The sequence below is a fragment of the Ostrea edulis genome, chromosome 1 (genome assembly GCF_947568905.1).
Source record: "Ostrea edulis chromosome 1, xbOstEdul1.1, whole genome shotgun sequence".
In the NCBI taxonomy this organism is placed as follows: domain Eukaryota; kingdom Metazoa; phylum Mollusca; class Bivalvia; order Ostreida; family Ostreidae; genus Ostrea; species Ostrea edulis.
The window spans coordinates 79,817,939-79,833,845 of NC_079164.1; the positions used below are offsets into that span (position 1 = coordinate 79,817,939).

The following is a 15,907-nucleotide window of genomic DNA, read 5'->3' on the forward strand; positions in this document are numbered from 1 at the left end:
CTTCAACTACACTAATCTACAAACGTATTTACACCACAGACTACATGTTTTTGGATTTTTACATATGTAGGTTTTCATTGTTAAAGCGGAGCGAAATAGGATATATATATATTCAAAGAACTGATCCACAATATTCACCTTTCATCAGCCTGAGTATATATATATATATATATATATATGTGTGTGTGTGTGTGTGTGTGTAAAACTTATACGGTACCAATTTTGATGCACCAGATGCGCATTTCGACAAATAATGTCTCTTCGGTGATACTCAACCGAAATGTTTGAAATCCGAAATAACTATGAAGTTTTAGAGCTAAATATAGCCAAAAGAAGTGGAGCCAAATTCGTCCAAGGATAAGAGCTATGCATGAGGGAGATAATCCTTAATTTTGAAAAGAATTTCTAAATTTTATAACAGCAATTAAATATACATCCGTATTTTCAAGCTAGTAACGAAGTACTCAACTACTGGGCTGTAGAGACCCTCGGGGACTAACAGTCCACTAGCAGAGGCCTCGACCCAGGGCTCATAATGTAAAACTTATACGGTACAAATTTTGATGCACCAGATGCGCATTTCGACAAATAATGTCTCTTCAGTGATGCTCAACCGAAATGTTTGAAATCCGAAATAACTATGAAATGTTAGAGCTAAATATAGCCCAAAAAAAGTGGACATTAAAATACTTTTCGAAATATATCTGGTGCATCAAAATTGGTACCGTATAAGTTTTACATATCTATCTATCTATCTATCTATCTATCTATCTATCTATCTATCTATCTATCTATATATATATATATATATAAAGCACATAAATAGCAATGAACTCTTAAATGAACATAACTGCCCTAAGTGAAGAAATATTTGATATAAAGCACAGAAAATTTCACTTTATTTGGATACCCACTTCCGCCCCTACCCGGGGTTGAACTCACGACCTGCGGAACCAAATATCCTAGCAGGATGTAACCATCGCGCTAGACCGCTCGACCATCTAGGCAAGCAGCACAATTCGTGTTCATGGGAATTCCAATAGACTATTGGAAGACCTGATCACCAAATAGTACGAAGGTATTATCATGCAAGACTCTAACACTAATATACTTGTGTATAGAATCAGAATTGTGATTAACAAATTAATATTTTGAACGACTGATCACAATATATGAATATTTCCTCTTTTCTTATTTATTAGAGAAGCAAAGTTCTATGGTGTCAAAAAGTCAAATCTTGGATTTATCATGGGGAATGATCATGTAAAGTGTTGAAAAAAAAGTCATGTTTAATGTGGCTGATTTGAGAAACATTTTAGGATTTTAAATTTACTAAACTTTTTTTTTAGAATTTTGAGAATGCACATTTGATTTATACCACTTTTGGCAGATGTCATAGCACAACATGTTTGAAGTTTCTCCTTGACAGTTGTTAACATTGTGGTGAGGAGCACAAATAGGGACTTAGAACATTTATTGGATCCTGCAATGCATCTATACTTCTGAGGGATTTTGGGAAGTTTATGAATCCAATATAGGTACGGTAACTCATACATATATCCGTACTATTAATTGTGATATCTTTTTTTTTAACTGAAAAATTTCATCGTTTGAAAGGAAAGTTGGAGTATATGTACGACTACCAAATGTGGAAAAATGCCAAGTTCGATTAATATACAGTTGTAATCATGAGTCATACAAAGAACGGAGATGTTGTTACAAGCTTTGTCAACATTTAACTTCATCCTCATGTCACCTATCTGATCATTTCTCGTTTACTAAACACAGAAGAACGCACTTTTGTTTTGGTGTGTTTATGCGTGATTGTGATATTCCTCTGTTATCCATTCTGACAATGTATCAAGTTCTGTTTCATACTCAACCAATTGTCTGGCATAATCGTGACAGATTTGAGATTAGAAATCATATTGCTTAAATACTCTCTGAATAGTTTGATTAAGCGCTTAAACAAAATGTGATGAATAAAGTGAAAATCATTGAAGAAGAAATTGTTGAAGAGGTACACAACACAAATAAAGAGCTATATGATAAATTATCAATTTTTCCTCCATTTCAATCAAGGGGTCAAGTATTACGTACATGTAACCTTATGAAACTAAAACCGGGAAATAAACATAAGCTCGGGCCTTAATTGGAAAGTCCAAAGGTAAACTAAAAGCATTCATTTAGGTTACGGTGCTATAATGATGACATGGAACATCGCTCGTCAGTTCATGCAAATCTCATGTATATCGTTTGAAGTTGTACAAAGATTCATCACCACCGTTACATAGAAACACACCACAGAGAAATGAAAATAAACAAAACGTTATTGAAGTCAAAATACGTTGATAAACGAAGACACAATTTCATAAAAGGGTAAATTGGGCTGATGAGTCATCATCGAAATGATAATTTTCAAATCATATTTCGCAGTATTGATAGCAACTTTCATGGTCGTTAAACTGATCTAGTTTGCAAATGCAGTCCATCATTTGCTTAATGCTGTCTGACGTATTTCATACCGATTGTTAGGCCGTTCCTGGCAAATTAATGTTGACTAAGGATTACTCTGTTTAGCTGATTAAGATATAGGGCTCACATCGGGTGTGACCGATCGACAGGGGATGTTTGGTCCTCCTAGGCACCTGCTCCCACCTATGGTGTTTCTAGTACGAGTTATGAGATTGCTCACTGGTTGTTATCTTTACCTTTCATTTAAAGCAATTTTATCATTCGTCCACGAAACGTAGATAATCATAATAAATTAATTCATTTAAAACGCAAATAGAATAAAGGACATCGTATAGATTGGTATCAGTTGATTTGTGTCCTACATTTTCATTCTTCCTCTTTCTTATTTCTACACACCACTTTGAGCATAAAGTTAATTATGGGGTAATGTCGCAGAAGCAGTTGACATTGTTTTTGCATCAGATGCATCTTTTTGTTTGCCAATGCAACCTATCATTAGGTCAAATGCTGTCTGACATGTATCATTGTTGGGCTGTTCTTGGCACAGTTTGACTACGGATAACTCTGTTTACAATTGATCTACTCGTTATCTTCGTCCTTTTTCGACATTCCTCCATTTTTAGACATACATGTTCATGAGGTTTCCGTATGTACACTGATCAATCAGAAAGACTGTTTCATTTTGCCCCAGATGTTAATCACTGAAAGATGAAGATAACGAACAGTGCTCAATCTCATAACTCCTATAAGTAATATAAAATAGAGAATTGGGCAAACAAAAACCCCTGGACACTCTAGAGAAGTTTTTGATTTGAGAAAAGTTTTGCAATTTCAAGTTTGCTAACAGTTCTTAAGAATTTTTGGAATCCACATTTGATTTACACCACTTCTGGCATATATGTAGTCACACAGTACGTTTGAAGTTTCTCCTTCACAACTGTTAATAATTTTGTGAGGTGCAAAGATAGGGGCTTGGTAGAACATTTACTGGATCCAGGAATGTATCTTTGTTTGGAAGTTTTTTTAAATGAAGAATGGAATGTTTGGGTTTGAAGTGGTATAGGAGCATTCTTTAAACCTACAGCTGTACTACTCAGCAGTGTACCGTTTTTAAAGACGTAGTCAGCAGGTGGGGGTGAAGTGCTCAAATACCCCATCTCAATGAGGCACGTAGATACAGTGAAGGGGTCCCCTACCTTTCAAAACATTTCTATTCATATGAAATGAGATATTGAAGTGACCCCTTTACTTTTTAAAAGTGGTAGTGAAAATTCTAAGAATGTAAGCTCGAAGACCAAAGGACGAGTGCTATCTCCCCCAATCGAACAAAATGAGGTTGTGAAGGAAATAAGGATATCCTGCCCCCCCCCCCCCCTCCTTCACTAGGAATTAGAAATTTGATTAGAGAAAACTTATTTTTTTGTGTTTGTTATTATTTGCTTGTCTTTTTGTAACTTAAATAAATCACCGTTTTCTTCTTCGGCTGCCCTCCCTTTAAAAATGAAGTTTTAATATCTTACAACATTGAAGTTTAAGATAACAACTTATAAAGATTTCATTAGAAAATTGATAATTATAAAGAATATGACAGGGATTAGATTAGATCTGTTTCATTTGTAACAAGTATCCCCCGTACTTTTTCTATGCAAACTGTATGGCATGATACATTATTCATGTATCTATAAATATACAGTTTATGTCTGCTTTTAAACACTATTAACTCATTTCAGAAAATCCAAGAGTTGGGGGTAGTTGAAAATGCGACAGATAAGAACCTGGATTCCATCCATTTCAGTACCCCTAAGGCAACCGCATACAAAGTATCTACTACAGACACAGTGTCGGGTGTGGTCCAGGCTAACTCTGTAACAATAACGAATGAGAAATATGTAGTCATAAATTCAGTAAGAATAGGTTTAACCCCTTCTCTACCGTACCGGTCAATTTGACCGATGGCGCGTAAAAATAAGACTACGCAAAAAGAGTGCCTCTAAATCTATGAAACTACGTCCATAAGATATATGATCTATATATCATATTTTTGGAAATTTTCTCTATTTTTTAACTATGTAAATTTTAATTAAGTAAATAAAGCCATGAAATCAATAAAAGCATTTAAAGTGAAAGATGGCTTCGTCTAAATATGACGCAACGCTTTGTCGCAAGGTCATTTTCCCCCTCGATACCATTTTTTTTTATTGTCCCTCTGAATGCAATATTTTTTATATGTTTGAAAAGCATATATTCCCTGCCTTCAGTGTATATAAAAATTATTTATAATGCCCGGCAATGTAATAAGAAAATAGCAATTGTTTGCACACATACGTGTTCTTACGCTTTAATTTCTCAATTTTAAAACAGATCGGCGTTTTACCTATATTCGTATATTGAAATAGGGAAAAGTAAATACAGCCTGTAAAAGTAGAGGGAATTTCCTTTTTTATGAGCCCTTATTCGTGTTATAATTCTTGGTAGTTTTTATACAACGATAAAATGAAATTGGGACATGCGGTGCGGTTTTTATCAAAATTACTGACAAAATGACGTCACTGAATCCGATCGACCCGCGTCGCACAATAAGGTAGTGTAAAATATGTGTATTGACCTCTATTGGTTACTTGCTTTTGATACACTAAATCAATATACACACATGTATGAAATAATTACCCTGGTATTCTCTGCTTTAAAAAAAACAAACCCAATAAAACCATTATTGATACAAGTAGATCTATATATCAGAACTTTACACAAACCATTTGTAAGTTCATGAAACACATATTGAGAATGTATCGGTAGAGTACGTATACATTGAAAAAAAAAATACATCAGATTTAGATATAAATATGTAACATTTTTCGGTACAGCTATAATTTTTTTCTGCCAAACAAAGAAAAAAATTAACAAGTCCGACGCTTTTTTTCGTGATCTGGATCCGGGGTTTACTGAGTGTGCAGGAGTAACACGTGTTTCCGTTTGACTGAAAACAACACAGCGAACGCTAAGATTTCAACGCTTTAACGCTTATATACAACCTTCACTATGGAAAACGACCTGATATCGTCAGATGAAGAAGATGCATTGGACCTCCTTTTGCAGGATACATTTGATGACGATCCAAGCGACTCTGCATTCACTATAAATGACATGTAAGTTGATGTAGTCACAGAGGACTAGGAAAAAGTGCGCGAAAAGCTGTTTGTGGTTTTGTCGTTTTATGGAAATTTACAATATGATGCCATAATTTGTCGTTTCGTGAAAGAAAGTATCTATATGTATGATATCTACACCAAGTATGCAACATACAACTCTTTATTAAGAGCTGAACATATATGATTTAATGTGTTCAATTTGTCCGGGTCCGGCATTCATGGGCGCTCGTGTGCTGATTTTCTATGTTGATCAAAATCTTATCTTTCTATTTCCTCAAAAAAAAAATTCAAACATGAATAATTAGGAAAAATCATATTGTGATGATATAATTCATTATCATAATTTGAGTTATTTTTTTCATATCGTAGCAAAAACGAAATGCGGGGGGGGGGGGGGGGGGGGGGAGGGGGGGTCGATTTTCGAAAGGCTAATAGAAAAATCATGGTTCCCTTTTACATTGTATCTAAGTACATGCATTTTATACCCATGTAGTTAATCATATATGACAATAAATCACATGTTATCCATACCTGCTGGTGCTGGTGTGGCAGGTGTGCTGTTAGTATTAGAATGCTCTAGGCCTATCGTTGAAATGATTATGTCCTATGGAACCGAGGCCTTTACTGAGACATAGTTTGATTATTCAAAACCAGTGTGCTATGAGATGATGAGCAAGTGCCCCATCTTGCCTAGATTTCTCTAATTTTGACTAAATATATCTCCTATTTAGTCTTTTGTACTATTTTCTATCATTTTTTTATGAGGTGAAATTAATAAAATGACGCAAATTTTAATAGTTTTTGAAAAAAATTAACTTCTCCCAATAAAGTAATTCAAGAAATCATTAGATTGTGTTATTTATTTCTCCGGGAGTGGAAGAAATTATTGCTTCTTACATTCTTTAGTACATTTTTCTGAGCACAATACCACGATTTACCTTAATTTTGAAAATTTTAAGGGGGGTGGGAGGCTGCATCCCCCTTAAAGCCGCCACTGGGCATCTCTATTTGTAAATGAATTGACCAATACTTCCAAGCGAAGTTATCCACTGCTTCCTTGAAGCTTACATTGCTTTAAAGCTTAGATCAGAAATGTTTAATACTTTAAAAAGGGTATTGGAATCCCAGTCCTCAGTGGGAAGTTCCCAGTTATCTTCCGCTAGCGAGGATCCATTGGCAAATCCAGACATGCATTGGAAGGATGCTAATGTAGAGGACACAGGGGCACCGGATCCAAGAACTGTGGCTTTTCACCCGGTACGACAACCTGGCATTCAGATGGGACGACTCTTGAGGTTGTGTATAGGGTGAAACCCATTGTTGCATTACTAGATATCACATAAATGTACATGCGAAACATAGAAGATACAAAAACATATCATGTTCCCCAAACGGAGTTTGGGAACATATTGGTTTTACTCTGTTTCTTAGTATTATTATTCCTTCTTCTTGTGACTTTTTTGTCTACGTGCCAAATATCTACAGATCGGTGTAATAAAAATTGCAAATGCACATGCGCATGCACGTGCATTGTCGTTTGAAGGTTCATTTCTTTGAATGACCATGACTTTCTTTGTTTTTCAACAGAATCTTTTGAAACTTAGGTTAAAAATTTATCTTGATGTTCTTAACTCAAATCTATAGTCAAAATTACTTTCCAGCACGTGCATGCACGTGTGCTAAATTCTGATTGGTCGATTTTCAAATCACCATAACTTTTTTATATTAAATGATGGAAACAATATGAAATTTATACTGTAAGTATATCGATCAAATACCTATTGAATAGCATCAACAAAAATAATGTGTCTTACTTATGCGCACATGCATTGATTTTGGTCCTCGTAGTTTTGAGGTGCTGTTAATTTCTCATTTTTCATTGAACTGTTGTGAAACTTCTGTTGTAGTCATACATGTATATTTAGACTTGAAATACATCAACATGGTCAAATTACTCAACAGCACGTGCGTGCATGTGCACAGAATTTTTAGATGTCTATAACTGATTTGTTTTAGCATGAAATAGGGAATGACGGCTAATACTAATTTTATTTGGAATTTTCTTTTAGATATGGGGCCAGATTGTTCAGAGAACCAGTAGATTTTTTGAAGCTGTTTTTTCCATCTGTGTTGCCACCAACCATTATGCTGAGATGGCCATATCTAGAGGGGAAAGATTGTCGTATGCTTCCCAAGGAAGTTGGCAGCCTCTCACTGAAGAGGAACTGTATAGGTATTAATAGTTCTAAAGTACCAGTATTGTTACAATGATTTTCAGGTTGAAGTGAATTATAATTTGCATTGCAATAAAATTACCCTCTACCACAATTAATCTGGCTATACATCTTACATGTTCATATGATGTGTACTGCAATTACCTCTGATAAAATTTTATCATAAGTTTATAAATGTATAATCTTCAGAAAGAGTTGATTATAGGAAACATTTACACAGCCAATTGCGTATTCAATTATTTTCATGCTAAGTAAACTTACTTTTGATAACTACTTTTTGTTTCAGATTTTTGGGCATTATCTTATATATGTCTGTCGTAAAGTTCCAGTCGATAGATAGGTATTGGTCAACGCATGCCCTATATCGGAACAACCCAGTACCAGGAATTATGTCTAGAAATAGATTCCAGGCTATTTTGTCCTTCTTACAAGTAACTCCACCAGCTGATATCAACAAAGGTTTCTACTACTGTTTTTATTGCACATTTTATGAAATGTTCAGTTATAATATTTGCATGTGCGGGATTTATGTGAATAATTCGTTATATATTATATGATGAGATTCATGCATACACTAAAACGCAAATATATAAATTGGTAACATTTCTTTTCGAAAATGTATCGGCAAAAAAATTTATATGGCATATAGTTTTTGGTCTGTCTGTTTGTCTATGCTAAAAGCCACAGCTTTTGAATGGGTAACAATTTTACATTTGTATGCATTTGGAAAGAACTTTCCGGTGTTACCAAATGTTTATACTTTGTGACTTTAACTTTGCTGATATTAAAAGGCATTGGTGTTTGTCAAATGCATTTACATTTATTGCATTTTATATTTAATATATTGTATATCATTTCTAATGATTTCTTGTACAGTAAAGCACGTATTACAATGCTATGTTTTATTTTTTTATTTCATCAGCTGAGAAGTTAACACGCATACAGTCATTGGTTGATCATGTTTGTGAGAAATCGAAGGAATTATACCAGCCTTACAGGGAAATAGCGGTAGATGAGAGAATGGTCGCCTCTAAGCATAAGTTCTCGGGCATTCGTCAGTTCATTAAAGACAAACCTGTTCGCTTTGGAATAAAGCTTTGGGTTGTAGCATGTAATATGTCTGGCTATACATACAACTTTTTTGTCTATCTTGGTAAAAATAATACTATTTTTACAGATAAAACAAAGGGTATTGGATTTAATGTCACTATTACATTGTGTAAACCTCTTTTTGATTAAGGATATAGGTTGTTTACTGATTGTTTTTATACATCTATAGCTCTTGGCAAAGAATTACTTGCTAGGAAAATTTATCTTATTGGTGTACTGAAATCTAATAGCTTGTCTATACCTGATGAACTTAGAAATGTGAAAATGTGGGAAAGAGTAGCCACTAGAGGTGATTTTAGATGGCACAGAGTTGATGAATTTGTATTTGTGCAATGGAAAGATTGTAAGGTAGTTACTTTTATGTCGCCATTACACCATGGCTCAGCTACAACTGTTTGTGAACGCACTATGAAATCTAGATTAACTTGGAACAAAAAAGGACTTGTACAACCTGTAGTTGCTAATGATTACAATCAATGTATGGGAGCTGTAGATCTTTCAAACCAGTTTACAAGTAAATATCCGTCTTATATTAGAACACAGTATCATTGGTGGAAAGTTCTGTTTTTTCATTTGCTTGATATCATGGTTGTTAATTCTTATATTATTTTTGAAGAATTTAGAAAATTACATGCCAATCAGTTTACAAATTGTTCTTCTGTATATGGACAACTTGAATTCCGCGAATCACTTGCCATGTCACTGATGGGTTTAAATGAAAAGTGTGTATCAAAAGAAAGTCCTATTGCATGTATACCTGAATTTTTAGATAAAAGGAAAGACTGTACATTTTGTAATGCTGAGGCAATTTTTATGAATGAGAAGGTTCCAAGTTATAAGACATCTGTATTTTGTGTATCATGTCAAGTTCCTCTTTGTTTATCAAATGACAGAAATTGTTTTAAAAAATGGCACAGTAAAGAAGGGGAACATGTTAGAAATTGTGCAAATTTGTCATGTAAAAAGAGAAAATTATGAATATACTGTGTTCTCAATGCATATTTTTTTCTGATGTCAGAGCTATCACAAGTGAATGTAATGCAATACACATAAAATGTGTGTAGTTCTTAAAATCTGGAATATTTTACTGCATGTACATTTTTGTTTCAATATGTTAAATGGCTTGTGTAATTAACCACCAGAGGTTTTAAAAGGTTGCATATGATAAGCACATTCTTGTTAAACATGATGCAAGTGCAGTTAGATATAGTGATTCAAAGCAAGTACATGTACATGTACTTGAACATTCCTACGTGGAGAGGAAAAACGGGTAGTACTTTATGATAACATTTGTTACGGTGTTGTTGCTTAGCAACCAAATATATTTGATGTAAAAAAAATCAAATTATTTTGAATGAACAGTTAAAGATCTTTATTTTTCATGTTGCAGTATTCTATCTAGTGGAAGATATTCACAGAATATCATATTGTTAAAAAACGATGTCAATGTACATTACGTACAACTTTTGAATTTATGACCTTTGACCTTAATTATCTCCCATGTGTTCATAATGTTTGTTAAAAAAAAATTAAAATCATTAAGATCTGTCTACATATTATATTTTCAAAATAATGTGGCATTTACTAATAACCATGATATGCAATTATGTTTAAATTGTATTAAATGGCTGCAGAAAGGCAAATTTTGGTCAAAATTGCACTGCGAATGTTGTTACTTAGCAACCAAAAATATTTATATGTCAATAAAATTAATTAATTTGATTGTAATGTTGTTGTAGTATTTTAAAAGGCACATCAGCTCATACATTTAGAATTTCCTATTTTTGGTTCTAATCTAGTGAGAGGGGTCATGATATATATATTTCTGGAAAAAAATGTTTGAAAAATCTGCACTTATTTGACCTTTGACCCTGTAGACCTCTTTAAGGTCATGGAATATCCTGACAACATTTTTAGAAAATTGTTCCCCGTCCAATTGTGAACAAAATTATATGTCATATGCCTACATCAAATGAAGGCACATATTGATTTAAATCGATTTAAAAGACACTGTCATCTTGTTTTTAAAAACCTCTAAAAAGTACCGGTAGAGAAAGGGTTAATAGAAACCCGCTGCAAGTGGTGTCAAGATTTCATCCCAGTTTCTCAACGGACAAGACACATTCAAGTACCGTTTCTATCATCAATTGTGACTACAGTGTATACTGTTGTTCAGTGTTCGAGTCTGTTTGATGAAATGCCTTTAAAAGTGGCTGTTGGTCTTTTACCATCACATCAACAGTCTAGACAGTCCACCAGTCAGATCAAATCAGTGATGAAGATGTTGACAGTGACGAGGGTGATTATCAAGATCCCTACTATGATGCTCCCGAGGAAAGTGATAGTGAGAATGAGGACTCCCAATATTTCCCATTGCGACTGAAAGTGAAGCCAAAAGATGTTCCTTGTATCAGAATCAAGATTAGGAAAGCTTCTACATGAACTCTCATTGGCATCTGAATATTACAAAGGGCACTATGATAGGAACAATATCAACATGTTCTAATGTATATTCTTCAGATTCTGTGTCGCCACCCTACACTCCAACGAAAATGGCACCTGATAACAAGCTAGGACGACTGGAGCAGCACGGTGGCATTTGAGTTTAAGGGGATATCATAGTCGTGATACCTGACAAAACTCCAATTAGCTATGATAAGTTATTATACACCTACATTTTTATAATTCTCAAGTCATCACCATACTTTTATATGCTGTTGAAATACAATTTGTACTTCTATTAATTTTGATTAATGAATATAAATAATATTCAATTAATATAAAATCTTTTGATGCTACTTATATTTTCAATAAGAATTTTCACTACATCTTCAGACTATAGGAGATTCTGCGCACCAACTTAATGGAACGCCGTCTTCAGTTTCCCTCTTGTCCAGCAGAGGCATATCTTTATAGACCACCACTTCTTCCTTCGCTTATTTAAATAAAAATTAACTCATTTCCACAAGACGGACCAGGTTTGCACGTGTTACTGTTTGGTGACTGTTGACGACCTAAGTATTAAGCATCAAACCACGGAGACATTTCTTGATGGTGATATATTGATTGATTATATGATTGACGTCCCTCTCGAGAATCTTTGTTTTGTTTTGAACATATTTTATTGATGAAATTAAAAGAATCTTTCACTGATATGGAGACATCACTAATCTTTGCCTGTGAAGGGCTGCAAATTTAGGCATATGACCAATGCTTACGGCCTTTGAGTAGGGAGGACTCTTTATCATACCACATCTGCTGTGATACGGGACCTCGTTTATTGTGTTCTCACCCAAGTTAAAGCTGTATGATCTGATGTTCATGTATCATTTTTGTACATAATTACTTTCAAGCAGATCAATTAATGTTAAAAGTTATTAACTTTTCCTTAATTACTTGTTTGAAAACAGTGATTAGATTATTTAGAGAGTAAACAAGTGTGGTATATGTAAGACTTATACGGTACTAATTTTGTTGCACCAGATGCGCATTTCGACAAATAATGTCTCTTCAGTGATGCTCAAGCCGAAATTTAGGAAATTCGAAATAGCAATGTTTGTAAGAGCTAAAAGGAAAACTAAAGTGCAAAAAAAAACTGGAGCCAAATTCGTCCAAAGATAAGAGTTATACATATAGGAGATAATCCTTAATTTTAAAATGAATTTCTAAATTTCATCCCAGAAATTAAATATACATCCGTATTTCCAAGCTAGTAACGAAGTACTTGGCTATTAGGCTGTAGAGACCCTCGGAAACTAACAGTACACCAGCAGATACCTCGACCAAGAGGTCGTAATGTAAAATCTATACGGTACCAATTTTGATGCACCGGATGCGCATTTCCACAAATAATGTCTCTTCAGTGATGCTCAAGCCGAAATTTTGGAAATTCGAAATAACAAAAAATTTGTAAGAGCTAAAAGGAAAACTAGAGTGCCAAAACTGGAGTCAAATTCGTCCAAGGATACATAAAATAAAATCATCCGGAACACCTCGGGCTTTTCACCGAAAACACGGTGTTTTACGGTGAAAGGCTCGAGATGTTCCGGATGACGCATAAGTTATTAATTATTAGGTGTTTATAAATAGCCCCACGCGCGTCAGTGGAATCCCAACATGCCGTATTCTGTACAATTTGAAGGTTGAAAGAGCGTAAAACAATGAATTACTAAGAGCTATTTTATAGTTTTATTTCTATTACAACTTATGGCAAGGTACTGTTGTTACAAAATACACATATTTACACAGACAAGACCACTGATAATTTGAAAGTTTGAACTGATCACGTGACTGTCACTTGAAATGGCAGAGTGACGCGTTTATTTGTAAATACAGATTTAAAATTAGTTAAAACAGGTGAAATTATGTATGACATGTCATACATCCTCATAACTACATACGTGCGATGATTTAATAGCGTTTTTGCAAGATGGGAAAAATTGTCGTAATTTTGACCATACAACATTAACCGCCTCTTACGACAAGCAAGGGGTACTGTGCACCTATTTCAATCCGGATCCCCACGGAATGTGATGATGTTATAATTGTGGTTTGCAATATTATGCATATGTGATGTGCTGCGATTTTTATTGTCACAAATTAAATATTTCTTTATGTTACAATATGTCCTTTAGTGTTTCTTTTCAAATCACTTGCGTGAAGTTCAAACTGGATACATACCTGATGTTGTTTGTATTCTGATCAACGAGGAATTCCTGGAGGTGATAGTAATAGTACTGGCTATACCGTACCACCTCTAGTAAAACAGGTGGTTATGATACAGACAACTACTACAATTATTACTGACAAAATGTTTATAGTTTTATTTTGCTAGGGGGTGGTATGGTATAGACCACTACTGTAATTATTACAAATACAATAACTGGTGTGTCCAGGGGTCCGTGTTTGCCCAACTATCTATTTTGTATTGCTTGTAGGAGTTATGAGATTGATCACTGTTCGTTATCTTCACCTTGCATCTATCTCTGTGGAGAAACATCCATATTTCTTTCCTACATAGAACGTAAAATCTCGATTGAACCATAAAGCGTGATTTTTAAACAGGTATTCATTATATTCAAAGTTTTCTCAGACAGATAATTGAATCCTCATTGAGCAACGTCGTTTACACATTTTTAGGAAGGGGTCATTGTGTCTAATTTAGCTATGACAACATACATAATTAAAGATTAAATATATATCATATATGACAATAAAAACATCTGCCTAATTCAGGTATTATTTTTAGCAACTGCTTTTACTTTGATCTCGCCATGGTTACATCATTCTCCCCTGAACATCTGTTCGATTGATCCTTGACTGTTCAATGGATTATGGAGGAAAATATTCAGATAGATACGAAATAGTTTATTTTAAGTAATATAAACGAGGAACATAACTAATTAATTGAATGATTGTAAATCATAAATAATACAAACAAACGAATAGGTGCGTGTACATTAGTTTGCACGATATGCAGTAGGCTCTATAGTTGAATCCTCTTAATTCCATTCCTCGTTTTTGTGTTGACAAAAAATGTTAGGGTTTTAATAGAGGAATAGTATTTAATAAAAGCATTGATGTAAAAGAAACACATATATCACAGTGGTATCAAACGAAGTTGAATAATACTGGATTTCTTCATAATAAGCTGATTGGTGAGAGATGCAATTGTTATATGTGAATTCACGACATCACGTGACCCACTGTTCTCATTAAGCAGCTACATGTATTTCGAAATGAGGATGTTAATTTGAGTCGATTGAAATGTTAAATCAAACCTGAAATTTTCCTGGAAAAACTGATAGATTTTTTGCGTGTATTGTGATAAAAACCCTCATCAGTTTCTAAATATTTTAGTCCTTCACACACTTGACATTTTGACATCATAGGCAGTTGCTTGTTCAATAAACATGGAAAAGGGAAATATTCATATCTTAAGATCAGTCATTGATTAAATCACTTTGTCAAACACAACTCTGATTCTACGCACAAGCATATTGAAAGATGCTGGAGTTCCTCGTTGACAATTCTTCGTAGTCTTTGGTGTGGCTGATTGCTAGATCAGAATATTTCCTTTTACCATTTTTGTAGACGAAGCAACTGTCTATGATGTCAAATTCTATTCTTTAATTTAGCGTGAGGAATGGTGGGGTAAATAGTTGAAAAGTCATACATTTTGATGTTGTTAATTTGAAAAGGGTTTTGAGATTTTAAATATACTCAAAGTTCTGTAGATTTGTTTTAGAATCCGCATTTGATTTACCCCACTTCTGGCATATGTTGCGCGACAGTGCGTTAAAAGTGTCTCTTTCACAGCTGTTAATATTTTCATGAGTAGCAAAGATTGGGGGTTGATAGAACATTTACTCGATCCAGCAATAGTATCTAAAATATTTACTTGGTTATCGGAAGAAATGAATAAAGCAAAAATAGCTAGGAAAACCAAACACACATACGCAAGTGCATGCACACGCGACAGTAGATAAGACTAAATCCGATTTAAAGTCATACACAACCGTCCGTCCCTTTTTTCGAAACTACTCTATAGGAAAATGTACAAGCTCATTGGCCTTCACTAGGTGCGGCTTAAGGTGAAAAAGTATTAATTAGTTGGTATTTATTTAAAGGAATCGGTGCTTCCTGTTCCCAATTGAGGTTTGTTATAGTGAATTCCTCCCTTTTCAGAGACTCTAAATCATTCCTCCAAATTTCTGCATGTAAGCTGCTATTTGTGATATTTGAGTTTTATTACATTCCTTTGCCATAACCGCTGATTTTCTGCGGAAGAACAATTTTGGAATGGGCTTTAATTCAATTATCTGACCTCAAAATCAATAAGGTCTTATCAATTAACTGTATCCCTTGGAATTCCACGGGTACTTCACATTATAGATTTAAAAAAGCATCGTCCATTGCAAAATAAACAATGTAAATCTC

The 15,907-nt window shown here is 34.2% G+C and overlaps 1 protein-coding gene across 1 annotated transcript; it reads left to right on the forward strand.

Moving 5' to 3' along the window:
* Window positions 1–5,372: 5,372 nt before the first annotated feature.
* Window positions 5,373–10,773, forward strand: LOC125647707 (piggyBac transposable element-derived protein 4-like). The gene is made up of 5 exons (XM_056144582.1): window positions 5,373–5,621; window positions 6,737–6,881; window positions 7,694–7,857; window positions 8,145–8,317; window positions 8,781–10,773. The coding sequence occupies exons 1-5, from the start codon at window positions 5,515–5,517 to the stop codon at window positions 9,095–9,097; spliced, it is 906 nt and encodes a 301-aa protein (XP_056000557.1). The 5' UTR covers window positions 5,373–5,514; the 3' UTR covers window positions 9,098–10,773.
* The last annotated feature ends 5,134 nt before the right edge of the window (window positions 10,774–15,907 follow it).